Below are 27,764 nucleotides of genomic sequence, written 5' to 3' on the forward strand. Positions count from 1 at the left end.
ACTCATAGAATACATAGAAAATAATGGCATAAGTGCCACTAGTAGATATAAAAATCTAGACTTTACGAAAGATGTGAAAAATGTTTAACCCGAAATATTGTAGCACTTTCGTAGAGTCCAGATTTTTATATCTACTAGTGGCACTTATGCCATTATTTTTTATGCATTCTATGAGTTTCAAAGTGTCATCCTATCCATTGGCATAAGTTTAAAAATTAACACGCAATCGTGGATCTTTCTTACATTATGATCATATCGATCTACACCAAAGGACTCTAGGTGCCCTTATACCTAGCTAGATAAAGACTCCATCAGTGACAAACTATCATCTTTTCATAATGGCATAAGTTAAAAAATCAGCATACAAGGCCAACATTTTTTACAAATAAAAAAAAATCGCCACGCTAATGTGGCGTAATATTCCATTTTTGAGCTTGTTATCGATGTATCTTTCAGACTTTTCAAGGGCATAATTGGAAAAATCAGCACCTATTATATTACTCTAATGGTCTAAACTCACTACCCATAAAGTTTCGTGCTGAATAAGATTTGACAATTGCCTCTGGAAAAAGGTCATGTTTATTTATAATTATTTACCGCACGTCCCTGATTCCAGGTGTAAGAAATGGCTTTTTAATATCAGAAAGGCATATTCTTTCAATTGTATAAGGTCTCTCAGTGAATAAGATTTGAAAAAATTTTTAGTCGCGAGCTCCCGGTCTATTATCGGTCACTATCTCCCGGTCTATATTGATCTAATGGTTGTTGATTGTAAAATTCAAATCTGCGCTTTAATAAATCAGGCAATTGTAATGGAAAGAACGGGACCAATCCAAACATTGAGCATGGAGGAATTAAAAATAATCAATAAGTGGAGATTCATTCGGAATTTACTGGTAAAGATTGCGGCTTTTTTCTATACAAGCGGGGCGCTGTTTTATTTAATTCCTCCCCTATTTTTCGGGAAGCTCCCCTTTCCCGGTTATAAGTCAGAATATCTTGACACAAAGTAATATTTTATTCTAAGAATTTGATAATATTTTTCTCAAAGTAAAACCGTTCGGAATGTTAATTATTTTACATACTTCACAGATGGTAAAAATTTCGTTCAAAATAAAGAAACCCGAAAAGTGAATTTTTCAACAAAATTACGATTCAACCACAGTAGTTATAAAAAAATTGATCATGCCTCGTAAAAATCAGATTAACCATTTTTTATAGGTTTGCCGCGGTAGCTATCATACAGAGCATATCGATGGTCTGTACGATGCCAACATGGATGTCCTTTGATATTTATGTGTGTATATTTTTGTGCCAAATTTGCAAAAAGTTCGAAATGGTTCACGCTGTAGCACAAGATTTGTGGGGTAAGAATATAGCCACCTTGCACGCTATCATTCAGCTGCACAATAGAGCCTTGGAGTATGGCAAGAAGATGCGCATAATCGTGCATTGTACTTTCTTCATGATTAATTGCTCTTACGGTGCTTATTTAATCTTCGGAACAATTGCCATAAAAAAGGTAATGGTCATCTTTTCAATAAATTGATAGACGGTTTAGGAATTTTTACTTCTCATGCCATGTAGAAACATAATCAATTATTTGGGAAATAAAACGTTTAATAATTTTTTTTATAATTCAACACTAATGAATAATAAATATTTTCAGATTAGCTGGAAGACTGATGGAGCTTTGGCTGTAAAAAATCTAGCGACGTTCGCTGCATGATCCTCTGGTCTTTTTTTATGTGTTTCATTGGTGACCTTTTACAAGAATTATCATCTGAAATAGGCGATGGAATAGTTTTGGATAATTACACCGAGCACGGGTTAAATCGAAGGTACTTTAAAGATCTCGAAATTATAAGTGCACGATGCGGGCTTAGCTTGAAAATAAAGTATACGCCAAATATGATTGTCAATATGGAGATGTTTACTGCCACTATAAATTATGTAGTGTCAACTTATTTATTTGTAAACGCCATGCTTGTAAGCCCTGAATAGTGGATCCTCGTAATAATAATAGTTATTTATACGAGCCCAAAAACGCCTTTTTAACACTGCGTGCGCGAAACACGGGTTTTCTAACCTTAAAGCGTCAGAAAACCCTAGTTTCTCGCAAGCAGAGTTAAAAAATATCGTTTGCAACTAGTCCGCGAGGAAGTTGACTCACCCAGGAGTCTTTGCACCCTCGCTACGCTCGGGTGAAAACAACTCCTGGATGAGTCAACTGCTTCGCGCACTTGTTACAAAATATACTATTTGGGCACGTGTTGCATACTAGTAATTTACCATACATGTGCCATAAGTAAGACTTTTTGGCACGGCGTAGTTTAAACAATTTATTATTATAAATAATTTTTTCTTTGAAAATTTTTTTTTTCGAACGTAACTTTTTTATTTGAAATAATTTTTTGTTGAAAAAAATTTTTCAATAACCTTTTTTTTATACTTGGCTGGCTAAGTGCTACCGCACCTGTTGATAGAATATTAAAATAGCAATAAAGCCATTGCAGTTTAGAAAAAAAATTTTTTGACTTTTCATCACTAGCATTTATTAAAAACCTCTGCCAATTTATTGGCAAAGAGCTTCCTCATAAAAAATTATATTAATGAAAGGGTTTGATTATTGAAGGGAAATTTTGTATTTCATTTTTGACTTTCCAAAAAAACATAATTAAACTTCTATCTTAGCCAAAAGGCCGAGAAGACAAACACACACATACAGACATTTGTTGGTAATTCAATGTAGTTTCCAAATATGTAAACCAAATTGTCCTATATACGAGGTCTAGTTTCAAATCTCATTTTCAAGCCTATCACATAACTTCCTCTATGAGGAAGCAAAATATTTTATAAGAATGTACTTTTAAGCCCTCAACGAGTTCCCCTCAAAATATATACCCAAGGTGGTTCTGAAATGTTTTCATTAACTCTGGATTCTTGACCTGAACTTTTAACCACGACCACTATCATAGCTCGAGCAAAAGGAATTTTTCACGAAATTTCGCGCGAAAAGTGTCTATTCAAGAGAAGGCTCATAAAAAGACCGGAGAACGTCGTACACAAGATTTGCAAAGTTGGGGCGCTTGAAAAGTTTATCACTTTTTACACGAGTGTGGTGTGGGTGTGTGTGTGTACGCGTATACATGGCGGCAATTTTCATAGCTGGCTGAGCTTTGAAAGCTCTCTCGGAGGCGCGCGCGCGAGCGACCCGTTTTTTTCTGACTTTTTTTTGTCGGTATCGGCCAAGTGTACAGAGGGAAAAAGTGGAATCATATAGTAAATAAAATATCGGGGTCGCTCCGCTGACCCATAATAGCAGCAGCTGCACGCGCTGATGTGCACGCATGCGGCCAGCTAGGACTATATAAACGCTTTGGCTCGAGGAGAGGAAAAAAAAATGCAAGATGAAGAAGTAAAATATTCGTTTTTGGCAAAGGCTACAGGCTCGTATACATATAGAGGAATCGGGCGTCTCGAAGCGAAGGCCAAAAGCGATAAAAGTCTGGGATTTATATACTATAATAATACGCCGGCTCGGTTCGAATGCGGGTCGGGGCGCGGGCATTAAAATTTTCTCATTCGGTACAACGACTGCAGCCGCGTCGTGTGCAATTTGCTCGTATATGTATTTGGGCTAGAGCTCGAAACAATCGGAAAATCAATCATCATTGCATAACACGGATTCGAGGCATCCGTTGAAAGCCCCCCAATCACGCTCTAGATTCGGATAGGCCGCACTAGACATGCCTAACGAATCAGCCGCTCTGTCATTGCCCAGCTGTGTCCAGAGCTTGCGGGCTTTGATCGGTCCGCTGACTGCTGCTGCTGCGACTCGAGTGCGTCTGCGCGTCGAAAGCTCGCCCGATTGCATACTCGCAGCTCGCCGCCTGCTAGAGCTCGGCTCCCTCGCTCGGCTCGCTGGCGCGGGGGCAGAGAATTTCTCCCTCAAAGTTCACCGCGTGCACAGGCGCCCGCGCGAGCTTCTCACACACACATACACGCTGGCACGAAGAGCTGTGGATGAGAGAGAACTGCAGCGCAATAGTTGCAGCTGCAGCTATGTATGTATACGATGAACACAGGCACAGATTCGCCGCTCTGTGCCACTGCCACGCGTGTGTGCATTATACAGCCAGAGCGAGAGAGAGAGAGAGAGAGAGAGAGAGAGTGTATAGTAGTAGTTGCAGCGTAGAGTCGCGCGGGGTGGCCGAGCGCTGCGGGCGAGCTTTTTCTCCCTGTATATAGCTGTATACAGGCCGCACCACAGAGGGAGCGAGAAAGAAAGCGCAGCTCTCCACCGTACATGCATATACTTATATACCGCGGGCGAGCTTTCGGTCTCCCCCCGGAGAAAGGGAGCGAGGGAGAAAGAGAGATATAGAGGTGTAAAAGCGTGAGTAGGAATCGTCGCTCGCTCGTCTGCGCGTCGCCTATTGCATCTCGCCTCGTAGTAGTACACTGCTCGCGCGAGTGCAGCCGAACAACTGTGATCGAATTGTATTGTAATATTGTATACGCATCATGTGCCCGGGTATCAGCTGCGTGTCCTGAATGATAAGCCAACAAAGTTCGCATACGTATCAAGTAAGTCATCCCCACGCATAATACATCATACGATTGCACGATCTTTAGCCATTTATCCGCTTCTACTGCTGCTGTGCTGCTAATGCTGCTACGACGCGGCTCAAGGGTTAGGATCGTACATAGCCTTTATTATTGTTCGGGGTGGAGGCGCACACAATGTATATCATATCGCGGAGCATTATATACAAAGCTTGGGCGCGTCTTGGGTCTGGGCTTCCTCGGAGCTTTCTGCTTTCGTATGTTGTGATATAGCCGCGGCATAGCGTGAAAAAAAAAATCAAAGCGATGACGAGTCTCGCTGCAGTTATTATTTTATATAGCTGTGCAAACTCTTCTTTATCTCGGCCGCCGTCTCGCGGAAAAAAGTCGCTCCCGCTGCCATTGTCGCGTATGCTTTTTCGCCTTCTATTTCCTCCTCTCTCTTTTTTAAGTGAGCTCATTGTCCGTGTCGTGGAACAAAGACTGTGTGTGAAATAGAGGGAGAGGAAAAGAGAGAGAGAGAGCCGAGTGCTTACATGTATGCAGCTCTCTGTGGCTATGTGCTGCGGGTGCTTGCGGGTCGGGGTGTATGTATACTTTTGCTCGCTCGTGAACTTGACACTTGCGCGGCGCACTCCACCTCTGACTCTGCTCTTTCCGAAGGTACATCGCGGCTTATTCAATATATCTTTGCTCACATCAGCTATAACCGATATTATCTATTAAATTTCAAGAGGTAGAGAGAGATTAAAAAATAATCTCAAACATACTTTTTGAAGCAAATAAAAGACGCCGATTTGACCCTGCGTTCTTATCTTTTTACAAAAATTTTAAAAAGAAAACGATATAATTCAAAAAAACTTGACGGATCAATCGATTTATCATTGACCTTTCAAATGCCTCGTTTCGTGACTTCAGTCACATAATTCATCTCTCGGTAAAATATCGTATCGGACACACGTTCTCTCTTTCTGTGTGCACATGCGTGGGTGGGTGGGTGCTGCACTCGATATTATCATCGAGAAATTCTTGGACGGATTGAAATATAACGTGCAGAGTCCGGGTATTATGTGTGCTATAAACAGGCGCCGCGTGCATACACACACATTGAATGCGATTGCCCAGTAATTTCGCTAAAAGCATGTTTACGGCGTAGCCACGCGGATTTTCAAGTCTTTCGTACCTATATATACGGCTCTTTTACGACAGGCCAAGAGATAAATGTACGCGCGTTCGAGAATCGGAGATAAATTTATCCTTTAACAAAATTGAATATTTAATGCCGTCGTCATGCTTCGCGAATTAAATTGTACCGTGTAAGCGCATCGATTGATCGTTAAATTATTTATGCGGGAGAAAATTGTTCGCGTCTGGTGCCTGCAAATACAAATGTACATAACGCGTATGTATAGCGCAGGAAGACGACTCTCGAACGGAAATAAAAGTTTCACGATAACCGACTAGTCTCTTTTCTCCAACGCGAAGGCGTGAATTTATTTTTGCAAATGTACTTACGTAAACCTACCGATCGATTTTTTACATTAATATTTTCGTACGATTTTATCCTACCTTTATTATGACATTTTCCAAATTTAACGATTTTCTTTAAAATATTTTTGAATAAAACTTAATCAGTACTTATTTATTTGTTTACATAAATTATATTTTACATTCAAATAAAAAAATTAAGATTAAACATAAACGTTGTAATACAGATTTATTTTTTTACGTTGATTGTTAAAAAAATGTATGAAAATTCTATTATAAAATAATAAAAGCAATCTCCACCGCTAGATGGCGAGTACATTCATCTGTAAATCTGCAAGTGACAAAGTGAAAATAGGAATGTATAAGTAAAGAAACAAAAAACCCAAAAGTTAGTTGAGAACACTTGAAAATTTTAAGAAATTATAAATTAATAAATAATAACTCCAATAAACTCGGGGTTAGTTGTGAGACCTAAGAAATTTTAAAATCTCGAATACGACGTAACTGAATTCAATGCGAACTACAAGTATAAACAATAATGTTATTATATGCACGTTTATAAATTTAATATAATTAAAGTCTGGCATTAGAAAAATATACAATGTAAAACATAACTACATGAAAATCAATGTGAGTTAAAAGAATTAATTCTAACGAATTTTAAATTATATCTAATTTTCATACGATTTAAGATAAAGTCTTCAATTTGAATTAATATACGCAAAGAAAAAAGACATCCTCTTTTACATTAATTTTTTACATTTACAATTTTCCACTAATTTTAATATAAATTTTTTATACATACACAGGTACATAATTTTTCTCAAAAAATTATTTTATATTTTGAAAAAAAATTTTCTCCTTCTGATATTTTTGACAATTTCACTGGTTGTAACTATTGATGTGCCAAAGATGTGAGCAAAAATTGCATACCATATAGCTGAAATGATTCTCTTTGAATATTACGACAATTAAACGAATTTTTACGAAAAGAAAATTGCAAAAAAAAACGAAAAAATGAGATAATTAAATAACAAAGGGAAAACAAAATCGTACTGGCAAAAGTAATAAAAAATCGATTTCAAGATGTGTGTAAGCCTTTAATTGAGCTTTATATACGTACACGAGGCTATCGCGAATTAATGAATTTTTCACGTCATCGGGTACAAACGAATCGGAGGTGAACGGAACTTCCTGTTTTGTTTCCTGCTGAATGGAAGCGATGATTCGATTGTGCGAAATGGTCGTGTCTGCATTTAAATTGTTTTTTGATCGAGTTCGTATGTATATTTATGTGCTTGATGAACAATCCAACGAGAGAATGCATAAAGTCTTCTGAGAAAAGTATAGTGAAAAATTGCGACTGACCTTGTTGGTTAGGAAAAAACTTTGAAAGTTTTGTTCGAGAGAATGTAATGGGGTTGAAGCTACGGACTTTATGACCAGCGTGGCAAAAAACTTACTTCTTTATTTTCGACGAGTTTCATCTGTAAAAAAACTTCGTGGTTCGAACTCTTACAGGGTGAAATTTTTCATTCAGAGTCATGACTTTACTTTCAACCAATAATGAAAATGTTCTTTAAATGCGTAGATTCTTCGAATTTTATTCGCTGAATGATTGTAAATGTCCAGATGTAGGGTAAAACGTAAAAAACAGCTGCGAATAGTATAAAAAAATTCTCGAAACTTATACGACTAACCAAAAAATAAAGGTGGAGTGTTGTTAATGAGTGTTATTTTATTTATAACTCAAAATTGATGCAGCCGAAAAACTTTGTGACTTTAATCAAATAATAAATAATAATCATTCGAAAAGAAAAATAATTCAAATTTTAGATTGCCTTTGAAATTTTCATTGAGCAGAGCGCTCTCTGAGTTTACATAGCGAATTTATGAATGTTCAACAAAGAATTTTTAAATTTTAGGTTGTTTGACGTAAAAGAAAACAAACTTGAAACAATAACCTGGAATTTCGGAATTCATAAAAGTTAATTAATTAAGAAATGATTATAAAAGTAACAGTAAACAATTTTTTCTAAATAATCTTCTCCGATTTAATACTAAATTCATCGGAAAAAAGCATCTCTGTTTAAGATTGAATTAAAAAACGCAGAGAATTTTTTTTTTAAATCACGGTAAACTTTATATTGGCGATGATATTTTATGTTGGCTTTCATTTCAAAGCCTCGTATTTTATAAATACGTACAGATATTGGTCCGAAATCTAATCTATTTTTTAAAAATAGTAACGAAAGTAGCCGCAAGGCTTTCGTTAATAAAAAGTCAATTTTTCACCCGTATCGCCATCGAGCTTTCTCTATCCACACTATAAGGAAACGAAACCCGATCTAAGCCCCCCGAGCGCACATGCACACGCGTACACAAAGCTAGACGCGTGTTTGTTTGGTAAAAAAAGCTTATATATGGTATATGTATAAAAAAAATATGTAGGTCACGAGGAGGCTTGTTTCTTTTCTAAAGGGAAAGTACAGTGCGGAGCGAACCAATGCAATCACCTTCTTCCTACATGGAAGCTGCAGCACACACGAGCTTTATTCGCACGCGAGCCTCGCATGAATAGCCGCAAAGCATCGACGGCTGCATAAGCTCGGCTGACTCTTTCTTTCTCTATAGCTTATACAAATCTGCAAGCTCGAGTTTTTTCAATGGCTTTTGTCCTTGAGTATACGCGCTCGACATTTATGTATCCATCGACGATTAAATATTTCATTGGCAAATGGAATAATCAAAAGGATTCGAGAGAGCTTGTGTGTGTGTGCCGCGCGCGTCTAGCATCCTTGAGAGGCTCATGTCAAAGCGTATCAAGACCGCAAGGCTAATAAGCGCGCGTACAACAAAGCGGCTCTCATTTACACAGAGCCGGCTCACAAGTCCATTAATCTTCCTCGCATATATATCCAAAGTACGCCGTGGCGCATCCCTGTCATCTCGGCGCTTGCTATTTACCCCTTCGGCGAATAACTAATGCCAGGAGAGCTCCTATGTGCGTGCTTTCGTGCGCTTATACGTACGTACATAAACATCGGCAAGCATCCTCTGATTAACCGCGACGTGACTCGTCGATCGATCGTATAATTTTCTTGCTTTCTTCGTCGTTGCCACCGCCTTTTTTTCGCCTTTATGACATACACATACACACACGCGCGCATATGATGTCACCGATAGATACAGTGGTTGTATACGAAACACATCGATCTCTCTCTCTATCCGTAGGAGCTTCGAATTGCCCGTATACGTATATTCGAAACGAGGGTGAATTTGCTCGATTCGGAATCACATGCTGCTCGTTCAAGCGCTGTATCGTAGCGTTCGATATTAGGCAGCTTTTTGTGTACAAATATCGCACCATCGAGATTTAACAAGTGTCGAGTATACATAAGCAGCCCCGCTAGCAAATAACGAGACGTGTAATGGCTTCTTGGCACGCGTCAAACGATACGCGCCATAGTCGAAAAAAAAAATACGTTTATACGATATAAGGAAGCGATCGATAGATCGGGAATACATTGGTACACGTGCGGTCGTCCGTATTCGCAATCGTGCAGCATCAGCACATATCTCGTTGATAAAAAGCTCGAGAAATCGTCTAATATATCCTCGAAATCTGCAGTGTGCGAACATCTCCGCTAGCTGTATGAAATACGTGTATATAGGAGTGTAAACGCGCGCGCATTTGTCGCGCGCGAGTGGGTGGCGCGAGGGCGAGACGTGGAGGGGTTGCTGTATACAGAGCAGAGTTAAGTCACGTTAGGATACGAGAAAAAAGGCAGCCACGCTCGCGCCGACACCTTATAACAGTCGGAGCCTCGGCGCCGGCCAGGCGACTCTTCTTCCTTAATATACATTTAATAATCCTATCTCGGTTCTGTACACCTTCCCCTGCCGTATCATGACGTAACTTTATGTAGAATTTGCATTGTGTTTTTAATCGTAAGAGTCTCACCCCGTTCAGTTCGACGCACAAAGTAAACAGAGAGTGCACAGTTTATCAACAACAGCAACATCGAGCTTGCGATTGCAGAGATAGAAGAAGAAAATTGCTCGGAGCCTTGATTTTCGAACGTGTTTGTGTATGCACGAAGCGATTCGGTCTTGTGCGCGCGTGCAGTTTCGCGAGTGGCTGCTGTAGTGCGGCAGAGATGAACACTTGACCTTATACATCCGTGGCCTAGGCATTGAATCGAGTGAGAGAGAGAGAGAGAGAGAAAAAAAGAGTTCGTGTGTGTGTGTGTGTGCGTGTGTGGGTGTCGGTGCAGCTGTGCACCAGAGAGTATTATACCTACGATCCTTGTCGCAACTTTTAATGATGCTGCTGCCGTGTATGTGCTCAAGTGCTTATGTACTCAGGGGCGCCGATCCGATCGACGATTCACAACGTGCAAGACGATTACGTAAGGACTTTTGATTCACCTATTCGAGGTGAATGAAAAAAATAAGTGGAGAATCGCACGAGCTTCTGTTTTTGTGTTTGTGTGTGTGTGTCGGTAACTGTTATAATCGACAATCGAGAATGAATCACGGGCTCGCGAGAGTTTAGCGACTATGACGACGATCGATCTCGCTCCTCCCTTGCGTTGCCAAAGCTTTTCTTCTCTCGCTCGTGTGTATCCGATGCCTTGAAATCGTACGTGCTTACGAAGCAGCGTCGAGGACGAAATTTGAATGAGCACAAAGAGACCCTCACAAGCTTATATATAGTTTGTGTGCCAGTGTGTAAATGAATGTGGCGTGTTGTCGTAAATTCATTGCGTGCAATTAAGGAACTTTTTAAACTCCAGTTTGAATTTAAATTCGCTCGAAGCGAAACGTACTGGTCGGGCAGCATCGGCGGGCTTTATAAGGTTCAAACAAGTTGAATTTTATTTCGTTTGAAAAGAGAAGCGCAGCTCTGCCTTGCTCGAGTTCTATCGTCGAAGCATTAGCATTCTTTGAACTTGATTAAAATTCCCCATTACGATTGTGTTGAAGTTTACTTTTTCTATTCGACGAAACAAGGCGTGCCTCGACACAGGGTTATATAATAGGGAAAAAGAAAAAAGTAAAAAGGCCAGAGCTTTTACGATAATAGCCGCGTCCTTGTCGCAATTAAGAAATAAAAAGAACGATAAAAAGCAGCAGCAGCAGCAACGATGATACAGGTCGCGTGCAACCCGGATCCCAGCAACAAATCGCTGGGCACGCGCTGCGAGCGACTGCGCCGCAAGGGCTTGATGTTTCTCGCCGATGTACTAAAGCTGCGGAAATTTCGCTCTTTGTCAGGCAGCATGAGGATCGACGAGCCTCAGCGCAATAATGCCAATGTCATCGACGCCGGCTACCATCGTCATCATCCTCATCAGCAACATCACCACCATCATCGACATCAGGGCCTGACTCTTCTGTCCAGGAGTAATCCAGGTGAGTTAGTCAGCAGAAAAAAAATTGACACAATTTTTTTACGTATACACACGTTTTTTATATGTATTCATAAGCTGGGAGTGCCGCAAATGAACGTGCATCAATATTCGATAATCCGATGAATTTTTAAATGCAACCTCAGCTTGTGTCGACTGGATCGTATGCACGAAATGCACTTGTCTTTCTATCGATTCAATAATTCATAATTATAAATGTTGCATTGTACCGAAAACAATGATAAAGTTTTAATCGTTTTTGCGCATAATGGATTAGTAAATCGTTAACTAAAAATTATCCGTCGAGAGCCAGGCTAAAATGTGCAGCGTACGCGCGCACACAATAAGCTGAAAACATTGCTCGTGGCACTCGAGAGAAATCGATGAGATGTATCGCAAAATGTTCAAAATGCATCACGCACAAAACGATCGAAATACAAGTCGCTCGCATGTACGCGTGCATATAATATATACGTGCACACGATACATGTGTATGTGACCTAGGCTGTCACTCCGCGACATGAAACGGAAATTCATATTTAGAAACGAGCGTATACACGTTGCGCATGAAAAATAAAAGACGAGTAAAACATCGAGAAACAAGCTCGAGACGCAGGATCGGCTTTCATTCGCATCTCGCTCAATTATATCTTTTTTTTCTCGATACAGCTTCATCGAATATTTTTGCGAATCTTCGCGATCATGCGACGACGGCATAGCCATGCATAAAGGAGAGCTTGCGGTAGTGGCTTCTAAGCGCGATAAGGCGTCTGCACGTTACACTTCAGATTCAATAGGAGCTTTGCTATCGCTTCAAGACACCCGGCGAATGCGACGCCTAGTATCATATTGTGTAAACTATCGTCCTTTGTTACCGCGACGTGAAATGCATATCGCGCGTCCCGTCTATTCATCTCTCGTCATTGTATACAGCTCGAATGTAGAGCGCGATATAACGAAACGCGGGCCGATATAATAATATCGATCTTCCGAAATATCCATACAGTTGGAATGACGGGCACGGACAGCTGGAGACGGGAAGGAGACAACGCCTCGGAGCCGACATCGGGCTCGTCGTTGGCCAGCAGCACCACGACGGCCGGCGACGATCGCCTCGGCAACGCACCCTCGAGCCTGAGTTGCTGCTCGGATCACACGACGGGAGGAATGATGATCGAGGACGACAACGACGCCTCGCCGGCCCACTCGATCGTCACCCTGACTCCCGGCCGTACACGCAACATCGACCAAGACATGGAGGCGTTGAGATTGAGTCGACAGGACAATCCATTTTTGCAGGTGAGTCTCTTGTTTCTTCAAATTTTTTCATGTTACATTTCTTATCGGACGTTTCCTAGGGAGTTCGATAATAAACAACTCAGAGCTTCTGAAAATGTAAAGAGTAATACTCCAAAATTCGATTGGTAATGTAACAAAATTCATTTTAATTAAAGATGTCATCTTTTATCATGAGTTTTTAATTCCGTCGACAGATGGAGTGTTGTAAACTCGCAAGTGCGAAACAAATTTCCGATTAGTACATATATACGAAAAATGATTATTTTTATGACAGTGGCTGTATTGTAATGTGATTTGATAATATTGAAATTGTATTTAAATTAAAATTTTGATTATTTTCTTTTACACGACCGACAAAATAACGTGTCGATATCGAGAATCTTGCGAAGCACGCATACATTACAATTGGATCCTTTGGTTACGCAAAATGTTTTGAGCTCACCAACTTTCTAAGCTCGATATTGGAGCGAGTCTCTTGCGCTTACTTTTGCGCGAAAAAAGAGAGAAAAAAACTTGCATTCCCATCCAAATGAAACTTCTTTTTCGCGTATATAGGGGTGTTACGTAAACTTTTCACGTTTTGAGCTTTGATTGCTTTCTTCTCTCTCTCTCTCTCTCTCTGTTTCTCCGGTACTAGAAAACATTCACAGAGCTTGAAATAACTTGTTAGGGAGATACCAAAGTCAGGCTGAAATGAACATTTTCAAACGCGTTTTCCAAGATTTTCTCTAAATATTTTTCTAAAAAGCTACGCGAATTTTTGTAAAAGATTAAATGAAAATATTCACGTAGTTTTTTAGAAAAAAATCCAGAGAAAATCTGAGAAAACGCGTTTCGAAAATTTCATATCAGCCTTGACTTCGGTGTCTCTTCAAATGACTTTATCGAGGAAAAAAGTAAATACAATACGTATTTTTGATAGTCATGTTTACACTAGAAAGTGAATTGAAAATCTTCTAACGACAAAATTTATAAATTTGACTAACGCGTAAAATACGATACGTACTTTAGTTTTAGTTCTTAACAATTCGTCGTTATTTGTAATGAAAAACAAAAATCGGTTCGTTTGTATAGGTACTAGCGAGCAAAGAGAGCCTCATCGATCCCACAGACGAGTCAGAATCGGACGACGCAATTCTCATGTCACAGGTATGAGTTTTTTCTCAAAGGTTTACCCGTTTAATTAAAAGTATTGAAAAAAAATCGTTTGAAACGTTACATAGGAACTAGGTGAAACGGATCCACTGACCCTGGCACAGGTGCACGAGCACTTGGTGCGCAGCCCGCCACCCGTATCCTGGACGAGAGGGCCGGTCTTTCAATTTTTCCCCCAGCATCAGCAGCTGGAGAGTCCGAGCTGCAGGTCCGAACCCAGCGCTCGCTGCAGGACGGCCTCGCCGCGGCCCACCTGCGGCAACGATCACGAGGATGCTCGAGGTCAGACATCGTTTTATTTCGTTTACCGTATGGATTTGTTACATTTCAAAGTACGGGAAAGCGGATTATTTTGCGGTTTATTGCTTTTCAATGAAACTTTGATTTTTTGTAAAGTATTGAAATTCCGCTTCGTTTTCAATAAAATTCATTCGGAGCGAATACATCTCAATACGAAATCGGAAAAACGTACAATATTTAATAAATATGGTCTCAATTTTATCTACGTCGTAAATGATAAAAAATCTACTGATTCATCAAAACTTACAGTGACGAGATAATTCCATAAAATTGATACCATTGAGTTATGTTATAAAGAAATAACTACATTTACTTTTCACCAGAAGCAAAAATAAGTAAAATTGACTAAGCAGGCAAGTCTGCCACGATTCGCGGCATCGATAAAACTTTTTTGCATTTACTTTGGGGCACGGAACATGAAATTTTCTACGTTACCGAGATAAAAATTGTGCAATCTACGATAACCCTTGAAAGGTCGAAGGCACTCTTGCGTGAGCTCGAGCGCCACTTCCGTTATCGGTCAAGCCCACCGAGGGGATCATCGCGATCGTGAACATACTATTTGAACAGAAAAGTGGTCAATTTTACCAAATCAGGCGCTCTTTATGCAAAAAAATTACTGTGTCATTCTTCCGGTATTTGCACGAGAAGAGTAAAACGAGTGGAGCTTTCATAGATCTTACTTCGAAAACCGGAGGCGCCAATTCGACAAATGTCCTTCGACTGCTGCCGCACGTGTAACTCTCTATAGCTGTAAGGGAGGATCGAGGCAGCTTTTTCACGTATAGCTGCATTCGTATAGCGGGAAAAACTTTCATGAAAAATACGGCTGGCTTGTTTATTCCTCTAACGAAGCGCGGCCGCAAATTCCAATAGCTACATTCAGCGTGTGTTTACAGCGTAGCAAGGACGCAGACAAACAGAGCCGCACGAGTTCGAATTTTGAAAAGCCGCTTGATCCGGTGAAAAATAAAAGACATAACGTACAATGTACCCGTGGAGAAAAGACAATTATTACGTAAAGCACAAACCGCCCTCGACCTTGCTCGATGTTCCCCGACACACACACACACACTGTGTCTTCTTTCTCTCTCGCTCACCCTCATTCAAAAAGCCACACACATGTACCGCAATGCGAAGGACTTATCGATTCTCGCGCATATATATACATAGATTATACACACGACGGGAGGGCGGTCGCGCCGAGTACACGTGTATTTCATTTTGAAAAGGAAGGCGCTAACTGCGACGGCTCCTTTCCCGTCGTGATAGTAAATACGTGCATGAATTTTCGGCAAGTTTACGAGCTCACGCAAAGGAGCTCGCTGACTTCTCCGGCGAAATCGATGATCATTTCCATCCTGACCTTGAAGCTTTCGTCTATAATTGTATTCGTTTGTATCTGTGCGCGTGTGAGTGCATGTACGTGGCTCTGCACACGCGTTGTAATTTTCGCGATGTTGCGTGCACATAGCTTGGGTATTGTGGATCCTAAGGATAATCCTTTTCCGCCTTTGTTATTATCTCGTCGGTAAAGTAGAACTCGCACAGAAAATAAGCTCTATATAACGATTTTTCCCTCGATTCAATGTAACTCGTCGTTTTTCTTTTTTTTTGCCAACAGATCGTCACTCGCACACGTTTTCATTGCTGAATCCGACGCCCATTCGTTCGCTCTCGGAGGTACGCAGGCTGCATCGTTCGACTGAGGACAGCGTCCAGCTCATGTCGTCCGAGTGAAGGGATTTTCTCATCCTTTTTTTTCAACGAGACTCGCCGATGAAGAAGTATGAGAAGGAGAAAAAAACATGAAAGTCTTTCGTTCGGTTGCATGTTCCGCATAATAAATAGAATATTTATAAATTAATACATCAGATCGATTGATGATCTCGTTGAGCCTTTTAAGGTCTGTCAATGGGATCAGAGTCGACGGAAAAATAATCATATTAGAAAATCGTTAACTATGTATGATAAGTGTTAGTAAAAAATGAGATTTTAAATATCTTAGCACGTTTAGAAGCAGGGGGTACGTAAATTAAAAAGTACAGAAAAACTAGATCATGCGATCGCTTTTCAAAATCACATTAAATTAAGAAATATTTCAAGAAAAGAAGCCTAGACTCAATACCTGAGATATTGTCATTCGTATATTACCATCATAATTATCATTATCATTATCACGTATAGCGAATAAGATGCGCTGAGCGCACGATTACAAAAAAAATAATGCGAGATTGACTATTATAAGCAATTGTGATCATTGTATGTGAGTGCAATTGGCCTTCAGGTTTGAACAAATTTCTCTAACGTAACACGCTTTTGTCGCAGAAATGAAAGTTTCAAAGCCTAATCTCGAGCCTCTGAACCATAACAGGCCTATATCATCGAAGTTTTATAAGCAAATCGTGGTACACGCTCTATAAAAGTAAACAAATGTTGCAAGCTTTGCATTTTTTCGATTGATTATAATCCGAGAGCGTATGCGTGCGAGATAGACAGTCGTCGAATGGTTATATAGTGCTACTATAAAAATACGTATATAAGAGTCGAAACATTCCCCCCAAATTTTTGGTATTCCATTTGAGTCAGTTTTATCTTGGTAGACTTTTTATAACAGAAACTTATGAATATAAGGTGTGGGTAAGCTCGTTTTAATCTAAACTTCGTAAAAGTGAAACAGGCCAAAATAAATCAACTAATCTTCCTGAACGGGAAGAAATTTTTCAAAACGATAATACACAATATTGTAGGCTTAGTTCTCCGATTAAACCAAACTGACTTTTTGTGAAAAATAAGTCAAAGAATTTTCGTACTCGAATATTTTTGTAAATTCGATCATTTTAATCAAGATACAATTTCTCTTCCATCACGAGTCGCTCCGGTAATGATAAAATTGATTGCAGCGTATAAAATATTTTTCTAAAATAAAATCAGTGATGAAAAACTTGGGACTTTTCAGCCGTGATTGCGATCGTAAACCGTGGAATTTTGCAACGGTCTTTTTCCATTTTTGAAAGAAAAGTAAACACAACATAATCTGTAGCGAGCTCAATCATAATTCACTCGATGTCATATTCTTCAAATTTATGGATACAATTGGCGAAGAAAAATTGTTATAATCGTTCCTTGTTCATCATTGTCTTTTTCTCTCGTGCTCTATTGCAAAGAATTTACTATAGAAAAGTTGAAGAATTGAGAGCGAAAATTTATCATCATAAATATCAAATTTAATGCAGGGTTATCTGAACTAAACGATTAAAGTTGGTTAAACTGTTGAATATTACAAAAATTGTTATATACTCGGCTATATAAATTATAAATTTGAAGAAATGAGATATATTAATTAGTTGATAGCAAAATAGATTCTGGATGTTAAATTATACTAAAAAAGATTTGTAAATATTTAAAGAAAAACTAAACATTAGTCCTACGTCGTTCACTTCTTTGCCAACGATACGAAAGTTTTGCGGAATTTGTAGATTATATTCGCGGAGGAAAAATTTCCCGTCTACGTGTAACACAAGTAGTTGTTAGATAAAAAACAAACAAGTGAACAAACCGATTGGAAAAGTTAGTTAAACATAAATCTCTTCTCGTAAGTAATAAAAGGAAAATAAGTTCATCCAATCTAAGTCAGCAGTAGCGACGCGAGAAAATCTAGTCAAGAAAATATCAAAAATGTTGTTACAATCAAATAAAATATAATTAAACGCATACGCACTTTACTTCGACATTACGTTCAGTTTCGCGTGCGTTTCAATTCAATGTTATATTATATTACGCTTAAAAAGCACAAAAAACAAATTTAAAACTGCAACCTTCCAAAAAAGAGGATAGATCCAGAATGATGGCGCTATAATACATTTACGATATAAGTGAATTCATCTGTAATTATCGTGTAAATATTAATTAGCCGAAGAAATAATTATTTTTCGTAATTCTAATAGGTGCAATAAAAAAAACTGAAATCAAACCGACACATTCCCTTATAAATAAATCCATAACGATATAATTTAGCTTAAATAAAGTACCGTAAATCGTACATACGAATCGTAACGAGTTACGACTTGTGCATATAGAGCCAGTTGATTATGTCTGATTCTTGCAACTGACGCGAGCGAGCGCGAGACTGTTCCATAAGTGATCGCGACATTTCTGGATATATCCTCTCGAGCATGGAAGAAAAAAAGAGAAATAATTAAACGCCAAGCGCGGATTGTGTACAAATAAAACATTTATGTATTTAAACGCTCGAATGCAGAGCATTCGGAGCGCATATCGCAGTCTATAAAAATACGCTTTTTTCCTTCTCTTTTCATTTCTTATATGTATTGAAATATGTTTATAAATGTTTGCCACTGATAATGTTTTCCGTTGCCACATGTATAGCAAGCGATTTTTTTCATTGAATTCGATATTTACTGTATACACAGCAGTGATTCGGTGCGCCGGTCAATGTAATTGACGCGCTCGATTGGTGCACACGCCAACCGAACAACAATTGTTATAATTCATATTTATTATTATACTTGAAAGAAAATACACTTGTGTTTTGTTCTATAACGTAAGCTCTCTTTCTTAAGAAAACAATTTTCCAGTAATCCTTCTGCTACCGTCTTGTGCACGTTTACCTCGCGGCAACGTGATTTTTTTCGATAACATAATACGAATTCATGCAAAAGTCTCGGCGTGCAATCGATAAGCCGAAAGCCATTGCATGTGCGCGTTATCGCATTTATACATACTCTTACTTATGTACTCGTACACAAGTACGGCGCTGATTTATACGTATAAACAGTACCGATCGGCTTTATCGACATTACGCAAACTGTCCAGTCTTGTGTGTGTGCGTATGAGTAAACGCTTGCCACACGCTTGTCTGCGTAGAATTACCAAGTCCTCAAGTTCGTTAACTTCGAACAGATATAGCTTCGATCGCCATGAAATCGTACAAATCTCGTGTCGTTTAGCTCCGTCGAGTAATCGTATACGGCTCCATATACGTGTGTCTCGTCTCGTTCCGCGCATATATATGTCTGCTGCTCGGAAAAATCGATAATTACGGTATAGCTAGTGACATCTGAGGTGGAACATCGGTAGCCAGTTGTATACAAACAAGGCAGACTGTACACACGATCAGACGCCGCGGAGGAAGGAAAAGAAAAAAACATCTCAACCCCACGCGTTATAAGTGGGACCGTCATCGTATAGCCGTAGAGTAGTGAAAAAAAAAGCAAATTAATACTGCAGAGAACGCGAGGTGCAACTTATTAACTGCGGCACTGCGCCGCAAACCTGTTCAGTCGACGAGTGGCCGCGCGTCGAGCCTCGATACATACATACGTATATAATAATATATAAAATACTATATAAGCGCAGCGCACAGTGCAGCCTTTTATATAACGCCGAGAGAGAAGGAGCGGAGCGCAGTGCGCGCACCGGACTCGAGATCCTTTACTTTTGAATTTTTTCAAGCATGATTTGAAAGGGTTTGCTTCTTGGGCAAGGACAAAAACGAAGGAACAATGAGGGGTATACTGATATTCGATCATTTGAATGACGTTTTGTTTACCAAGTGCGACAGGCACTTTGCCGAGCACATACAAAAGCTGGCCGTGGCGCAAGGATTACTCGGCGAAAACAAGGTAAGCTTTTCAAAAATTAATCGGTACCTGTTGAAATTATTGAGAGGAATATAAGTGTAAAATCGAGTCTAAAAAACAAATCGACATTCTCGAGACTATCGAGAAATACTTTTCTCTCTGTGAGAATGACTTACGGCAAGCTTTTCATGGACACACGGCAGGTACACACCATGAGAATGCAGATGAGCGAGTGATTATATAAAAGCCTGCATGTACAGCAATAGAAAAAGTGTGTTGCAAGTTTTCACGTAAGCTAATATTATTTAAAATGCAAATCCTGCCTTATTAATCTAATTTTACCTTGATGCCTGATAAAGCTTAAATTTTTACCGTTGTAAATGCTGCTCGATTTGCTTCGAGTTAATGAGAAGTAAATCGCAAAAACTGATTTGGATCCATGAATAATTCATTTATGATTAATTTAAATCGGAAATGTACGATTTTTTTTCAAATAGAAAATTTTAGAAATCAATTTGCTCGGATTGATTTGAATTCATAGCATTGACGCTTTTTTCAGGATGAAAACGAAGCAGAAAGTTTCAAGCCCAATCCAAACATTATCATGCAACTTTTTTCACCTCTCATCACTTCACAATGTGTCATGGCATCACAATTTGGTAATACGTATAAAGTCATGAAATGTTTGGATGGTACAAATACAGTATTCGATGAATACATGGGATACACATTTGTTTATGTATCTCATGAAGATACTGACTTGATGAAAAGGACTTTAGGCGTATGTATTGCAATTGTTAAACACTTGTGTGGCCCAGATGTTTCTTTGTGAGTACTTAATTAATCAACTTTTATGACTTGAAAGATGTAAAATAATTAAAAAAATGCATTTTTCAATTAAAGGTTGAAGTCAAGCAGACAAAAAGTTCAGCTTGTGTCACATCTCATGGATGCATGGCATTGTCTGAGAAAAACTGAACAGAACATTCTCACTGAATCGGTCGAGCAATTATCTGTCAATCCAGAATTAGGATCAGCAATTTTAAAAGTGTTAAGTGATGCAATCGACAAATTGAAAACACAGGCAGAATTTGCCAATATACACTTGTTGGTGCTAGTTCAACATAAGTTTCTCTCGCTCTTCTCAAGCCCAAAAGCACAAGATTTGCTTGGATCTGATATATTGTTGATGATTTTGTTGTGCTACGTAGCTGATAAGGAAAAAAATGGAGAATATGATATTATGGTAAAAGATACTAAAGAGGATTGTATTCTAATCACTCGGAGCAGTGCTGTGAACAAAGAAGATGAATATGTGGTGCCAGGTAATGATAGAAAATTATCAAATCCTACTTCTGAAGATATAAGTATATTATTTGGTACGTATAAAATTCAGTCAAAATGTAATTGTAGAACTAAAATACCAATGAAAATATTTTTATTTCTTAGAAGGATCAAGACATTCATCTATATGTGAAAGTTTATGTTTATTTGCTCTTGAAGGATTGTACAGTCAAGTAATGATTCTTGGATCAGAAGAATGTGGCTATACTGCTAATGCTGTTCATGTTTATGAAATAGCAGATGATATACATTTAGTAACAATAATAGAAATGACAAATATGTCCATATCATTTGGACTGTATAACAGTTTTTATCATTTAAATGTCATGAATGGTTTACAAATGCAGAGAGATTTTGAAGATCTGAGGCCAGCTTTAGATCACTTGGATGCATCTATTAAAAAAACCTTTGATGGCATAAAAAAAAATAGAGGATGTATTCGTAATGAAGTAGAAATGTTTCAAAGAAGATTACAAGTCAAATGGGATTTTATTAAGAAAAAATATTTGGAAATTATCAAATCTAGAGATCCAGATGCTATTTTACAAATTGAGGCTAATCAAACTGCTTTCACAGATGCATTAAGAGATTTGTTTAGATTAACGTGTTTAGATAAAAATTTTCTTAAACTTGGAACTGACATGATAACAACAGTCAGTAGACTTGTGAGTCAAAAACTGAATGACATCAGTGATTTTATCAAAGTTAAAGCATTAAAAAATGTTGAAGCAGCATCATATCCTTTTTGTAAAATTTATTTACATTTATATTTTAAACATATGCATCAATGGAATTTAAATTATTATCCTTAATTTAAAAAATCTATGTTTACGAAAAATTCATTACCCATCAACAAATATCTGGAAGAATTCCCTGGATTGGTGCATTTCATTTATGTAGATAGAACAACACATAGACAAACAGCTCCAATGATAGACTTCACTAACAATGAAATCTTATCATTGACAAAAAAGAAGGTAAAGTATTTTTAGTTTGGAGTAAGTAATAAATTATTTAATGCAACGAATCCAGTCAAATCAGTTTATTTTTACACAAATTTGTAACTGAAAAATTTTTTAAAACACCCAACTACTGTTTTTTTATTTTTACCAGTCAATATTCACTTTTTTGTTCTAGATATGGTCTATGGTTGAACAGAGTAGGGTACATTTACAAGAAGGGCACATGACAGTAATGTGGAAAGACACAACTTTTAATTATTCATATTTCTTATGGTTTGAAGATGATTCTGTAAGTAATTCGATTATTTAAGTAATGTTTAGATTTAAAACTGTCAACGCTGATTTTTCCAGGGTACACCATTAAAATGTAAGACAATATTTAACCATGTAACAAAAAATCTTCCTCCACCTGGAATAATTTGTGGAGACTATTACAGGTTTGTTACGATTTCTTATACTATTGAAAAACTAAGATTATTTAAATAATATGCATTTTTTATAAAAAAATATTTACTTAAACATATTATTTATATACTTTTAGGAAACTAGCTAACATTTACTTCCCAAAACTTTCAGCAAACAAAGTGAGAGTTTATGAACTATATTGTGTACATTTAGGACTTGTAACTTCTTCTTGTGTCTTAGAACACTCTAGGAGACTTGCAGCTACAATTTGGGAAGTAACAGGCTTAGCTAATAATCCAGCTGATTTGTTATAAATTTTTCTATGCAATAATGTAAAACCGATCAAGTGCAGTAAAATGAATTTTTAATGCTGCAAAAACCGTTTAATAGTATTTAAGGAACATCACTTGTTTAATTTAAAAATAAAATAATATAATACAATAATCATACAATAAACAAGTAAATTATGATTTTGCAATAATAATTAAAAATATGACATCCTCAAAGCATGTTGAAACAAAATTCAATTTTTAATAAATAACAAATTATACAAAATCATTTGTATGCATCATTTTAGAATTTTATCTAGAATCACTCTCTCAAAATCGTGTTTATTATAAAATTTATATTATAAAGTTATTGTAAAAGTAACGTTTGAAAATATTTTTAATTGGTCTACCACTTTTTATTATCTTTTTAAATATGATGATGAAGCATATATAGGTGAAGATGATGAACGCCGTGAATTATGATATGCATCTCCATCTCCTGCCTCTTTATCGTCTGGGATAGTAATGCAAGGAGGTGGAGATTTAGGTGATGTTTCTCTATTTTTTGACTTGCTTTCTATATTTCGTGAATGTCTCTACAATAGATGATAAGAATACAAGATTATTAACTATAATTGGAAGAAATTATATCAGTAATAGTGAATAATGGGAATGTTTGAGTATACCTTTGAAAATTTAGATATTTCTTCAGTGTCTTCTGTGTGTTCCTCATCAGGTGATTCAGGGGTTTCCGATATAATATGAGACAATTCATCACCATGTGGAATAACTGTAGTTTTAAATTCTGAACTTGATGAATATCTTCTCAATGTTTTCGAATCGGATAGATTTTCAGAATGTTTGGAAGGTTGATTACTATTATTTAAGTTTTTGCGAGCCATTTCAAAATTTCTTTGCAATTTGAAAAAATTTAATTTAAATATTTCAGTTTCTAGAGCCTTAGCTTCAATTTCAAGCTCGTGCACTTTTTTATCACTTTCATTAACAACTGGAATACATTGATTTAACAAAGCATCAGCAGCATTTTGAATCATAGTGACTGCTTCAACACCGTGTTTTTGGTCTAATTCATTCCTAAAAATTCAATAAATTAGAATTTCAAGTGAAAAAAGTACTAAAGAGTAATTCCATTATTCGGTACCTAATCTTTTTGTATACTTTGTCAAATGCATCAAATTTTCTAAGGGTAAACTTAGGAACTGGTTTATAATCTGATCCATCAGGCTTTGTACAATCAGCTCCAAGATTATTGATTCTCAATGATACTCGTTGAAAAACATTACTAGAACCAAAAAAAAATTAGAATACATTCCATACATATACATTCTATATGATTGAATTTATTTACCTATGTTTACGAAGTATTAGGTGTTTACATTTATGTGTTCCACCTGATTCAGACTTTGAGCAAGAGAGCAACATGAAAATAAAATTTTCTTTCGAAAGGGATTCATTGTTCTTGGAAAAAAAAGAAGACAAGTTTTTATGCAGATGTCGGTCCCTTAGACTTGATGCCATGTAGTTATGATCTTCTCGATAATGGTACCATCCTATAACTCGGTCCTTCTGTGCATCCAAAAAATGCATCAATTTATTTTCTTTTAAGGCTCCATGATTTTCAAAAAAAGGTTTTATTCTTGAAGGATAAGCTACAATGCTTTTTATATCTGAAAAAAAAACAAATGCACTTTTATTTCATTAATCATGCAGAATTATGAGCTTTATATAAAAACTTTACTGACTTATATATTCTTTAACATTCTCTATATTTTCTCCTTCAGTATCTGTCATTTTTCTTGTAACATGAGTTGCTGTTTCTCCAAGTAAGAATCCAAACTAAAATTAATTCATTTGAACAAAGTTAGAAAATTTTTGAAGGAATGCACAGAATGTTTATATTCTTTATTTTCAACCAACCTGCTCGAGAGTTCTGCAATTTTCATAAAGGAGCATCGAAAGCGCCGGACCCGATATCGTAGCTACGAGATGCTCTTCGTCGGCAAACGAAGCACTTTTTTCCACGTTTTGTTGCATGACGTTTATGGGTTCTTCTTGTTGATGATCAATGAAAACAACAAACAAAATCACAAAACGGATCGAACGAACATGCACAACTCATCGAAAGCCGGTACACGCGGCACGAGTTATGCGACGAGAGATAAATTCTGCAGACGGCTAAATAGGGAAATGAAACACAAACATAAGCAAAGATGGCGCAGTCGCAAGTTTGCACGCACGGCATAAACCAACTGTTGATGTTGCGGAGCGCGAGCGTATGCTGATAATAAAATATACTACCCAAACACAGTGTCGAAAAATTAATCCATTTGATGCTAAACCTAATTGAGTTTATTTAAACTTTAATATATTTTGGAAAGTTTTTGAAAGAAAAGTCCAGGATTAGAGGTGAGTTGAAATGATTTTCGCTGTATAACAATAACACTGAGCCTTTTTAATAATGTTACTGGGTAAGAACAATTATAGGTTTTGTCTTCGTATAGAATCTGCAGTGTAATCCTCAATTCTTTGCTAACAATTGATAGTTGATCCTGCGGTGAGTATGAGTTTTTTTGGATATTCGATTCATTTAATTTTTTCTTTGTTTTTTTATTATACCCCTACTTGACCGTTGATTGTTAAATGTCTCGAGCGTATTTGAATTTTAAATATTTCATAGAATAGTTCAAAAACTTGAAACGCAAAGATTTTAGTAACGTTCAAAAATCGTCTTTCTGAATAAAACTTTGTTTTTTTTAATGTTTCTATTATTTTTTTGGGCGACTTTCGAAGGCCCAATTTGAAAATAGTTGCGAGGAATTTCGTAGAAATGACTTCGAGATTGTCAAAATAGACGAAATAGTTTGACCAACGTAAGGATAACTTGGAAAAAAGGAATTTTTAACAACTTTTTGGATTTTTGATTATAATCTGTAATTCTGAAAATAGGTATATAATAGAATAAGTGTATAAGTTTGTAATACTGTAAAAGTACATAGTTTTGAGCAAAACAAATTCGATACCGAAATTGCATCCGAGATGAGAAAAAGGTTAGGGGACAAAAACTATAGTTAAACGAGACGACAGATGGAATGCACGTTTTTATCATATTACATTCGTCTTTATAGACATTGAAAGGACCGATTGAAAAGTCACATAAACTTAACATTCGTAAGCGAATGCAAAAGTTAAATTTAAAATTACCTGCTATAGTGACGCCGATTTATACTAAAATTAAATTTACGTTATATTAAGTGCAATACCACCTATCGTTTGATAATACGAACAAATGTAGATTTGCGAACATAATTTAAAATATTCATTCTAATTCTTTAAATCAGTTTTATAAAGGAAAAAATTCAATGTTATTCATTTGAGACTTGACTGTAGATAACATTCTTTTAAATTTTTTAAATCGCATTCAAACCCATAAGCGGCCATCAATACCGATGCCAAGATAGTAAACCTAACCAGTCGTTACGATTAAAAGCAAAAGATTTGTCAGAAGTGGGATTCGAACCCACGCCCACAGAAGTGGACTGCGACCTGAACGCAGCGCCTTAGACCACTCGGCCATCCTGACGTTGTGATGGTTAGGGAAGTCAGACAGAACACTATTCCCTTCGTAATTAGAAGGCTTGAATTGAGTAATTTTTTTTACATTTTCCAAGGTTTTTTTTACACAAAGTAAAACAAATGTAAGGGAATATTCTTGTCAACCAAAACCGAAATATTATTGTTGTATAATATCGCTTACAATTTCAAGTTGTCCCAGCTGAAGAGACAAATAATTAACTTTTTCAATTATCTCTCTTACATCCATAGTTAAAAATTCATAGCGAAATAAATTAAAGAAGTCAAGATGCGTAGAAGACCTACACGCGTATCCATCAGTAGGCGCGATAACCGTTACGAGATTCTTATTTCGTAACAATTTTTGATTCTCATGAAATTTTATTGCCCATTTCATTAGTAGTTATCCAAAACATAATGTATATTGCATACATACGCCGAAAATTTTTTTTATGATTAAAAGATAAAATTAATAGAGCTACATACTCATTTGAACAGCTTTGCAAATTGACAAATATCAAGTCCACTTAGCAAAAAGTTAAGACTTATATTTGTATGCAATGAATACTTACCTAAACAAAAGAATACTATACATGTATTCTTAACTATTATTAGATAGAAAATTCTAAACTTGTTCTTGATTAATTCAAGTATAAAGACATTTTATTGTTCAATAATATCGTTTAATTTCCTCCTAATTGTAGAATAAAGTTAGATCGTGAACTAAAATAAAACATTGCATGAGCGGCCTTTAAAGGCCTTTAAAGGGATTTTCTACATTGAAGTTAGTTTTTTTCCGAAGATTAGAAATCATTTTTAAAATCCAAATGATCATATTTTTGGATCGAATATTCGCGGGAAAATATATTTTGATGCAAAAAAGCAGCCTCCACTTGTTCGAGTGGATGGCTCGCAGTCAAACGACACGTCCGAGTCCACGTTGGATATAGGATTTCTAATCGTTACTCATGACTCGCTCTGTATGAATTACTTATAGCTTCGTCCACTTTGATCTTAACTCTCCATATGGATCTTGGTGTATGTTGCAGTCAGTACACGTAACGATGCCGCGACAAGAAGAACTAGAAAAAATGCTTTAACCGAAGCTAGTGATTACTGTGAAAATTTTTTTAGTTATTTTAAATTATTAGCGATTGTGTTTGTGCGCGAGTGCATTGAAAATAAACCACATCCGATGGCATAAAAAATTGAAAAGCTTACGAAAGAATTTCAATTCGAAGAGTGAAGGAAGCAACATGCAGTTCTCCGTCAATCTTTTTCCGCACTCGGACGTCGAAAAATCCAATATCTTCAAAACATTTTTTGACCCACAGAAACTGAATGTCATCTCACGGATTCCGTAAA

General features: G+C 37.2%; 4 protein-coding genes and 1 non-coding gene across 8 annotated transcripts in view; 3 read left to right on the forward strand and 2 right to left on the reverse strand.

The window, feature by feature from the left end:
• The first annotated feature begins 1,424 nt into the window (after positions 1-1,424).
• On the forward strand, positions 1,425-18,788 carry LOC106649003. Of its 3 annotated transcripts, XM_014366268.2 has the most exons (7): positions 1,425-1,522; positions 1,670-1,841; positions 11,338-11,475; positions 12,478-12,770; positions 13,845-13,919; positions 13,994-14,207; positions 15,850-18,788. In XM_014366268.2, exons 3-7 carry the CDS (start codon positions 11,343-11,345, stop codon positions 15,963-15,965), a joined length of 831 nt encoding a protein of 276 aa, XP_014221754.1. In that variant the 5' UTR covers positions 1,425-1,522; positions 1,670-1,841; positions 11,338-11,342; the 3' UTR covers positions 15,966-18,788. The 3 variants fall into 3 exon arrangements, with proteins under 3 accessions (XP_014221754.1, XP_014221753.1, XP_014221752.1); XM_014366267.2 differs by lacking the exons at positions 1,425-1,522; positions 1,670-1,841 and adding an exon at positions 4,307-4,590; XM_014366266.2 differs by lacking the exons at positions 1,425-1,522; positions 1,670-1,841 and having other exon boundaries at positions 9,837-11,475.
• A 962-nt stretch (positions 18,789-19,750) lies between these two features.
• On the forward strand, positions 19,751-22,995 carry LOC106648778 (Hermansky-Pudlak syndrome 1 protein homolog). The gene is made up of 8 exons (XM_014365862.1): positions 19,751-19,870; positions 20,388-20,656; positions 20,732-21,207; positions 21,278-21,908; positions 22,005-22,149; positions 22,310-22,423; positions 22,486-22,571; positions 22,676-22,995. The coding sequence occupies exons 1-8, from the start codon at positions 19,751-19,753 to the stop codon at positions 22,851-22,853; spliced, it is 2,019 nt and encodes a 672-aa protein (XP_014221348.1). The 3' UTR covers positions 22,854-22,995.
• Positions 22,887-25,050, reverse strand: LOC106648779 (BRISC complex subunit FAM175B-like). The gene is made up of 6 exons (XM_014365863.2): positions 24,747-25,050; positions 24,572-24,665; positions 24,178-24,496; positions 23,971-24,111; positions 23,495-23,903; positions 22,887-23,404 (listed from the first exon to the last, which is right to left on the reverse strand). The coding sequence occupies exons 1-6, from the start codon at positions 24,861-24,863 to the stop codon at positions 23,228-23,230; spliced, it is 1,257 nt and encodes a 418-aa protein (XP_014221349.1). The 5' UTR covers positions 24,864-25,050; the 3' UTR covers positions 22,887-23,227.
• A 92-nt stretch (positions 25,051-25,142) lies between these two features.
• LOC106648956 (hexokinase type 2) overlaps positions 25,143-27,764 on the forward strand; it is a 30,014-nt gene continuing 27,392 nt past the window's right edge. Inside the window, exons 1-2 of one of the 2 annotated variants that reach the window (XM_014366172.2) lie at positions 25,143-25,235; positions 25,314-25,383. The gene's annotated coding sequence lies outside the window, so the exon portion shown is untranslated. Of the gene's footprint in view, positions 25,236-25,302; positions 25,384-27,764 lie in introns of those variants that run through there. The other variant, XM_014366173.1, reaches the window with a different exon arrangement.
• On the reverse strand, positions 26,326-26,409 carry Trnal-cag. The gene has a single exon. It is a non-coding gene; the product is annotated as a tRNA-Leu (tRNA).

The sequence above is a fragment of the Trichogramma pretiosum genome, unplaced genomic scaffold (assembly GCF_000599845.2).
Source record: "Trichogramma pretiosum strain Unisexual culture from Peru unplaced genomic scaffold, Tpre_2.0 scaffold22, whole genome shotgun sequence".
Taxonomy (NCBI): Eukaryota; Metazoa; Arthropoda; class Insecta; order Hymenoptera; family Trichogrammatidae; genus Trichogramma; species Trichogramma pretiosum.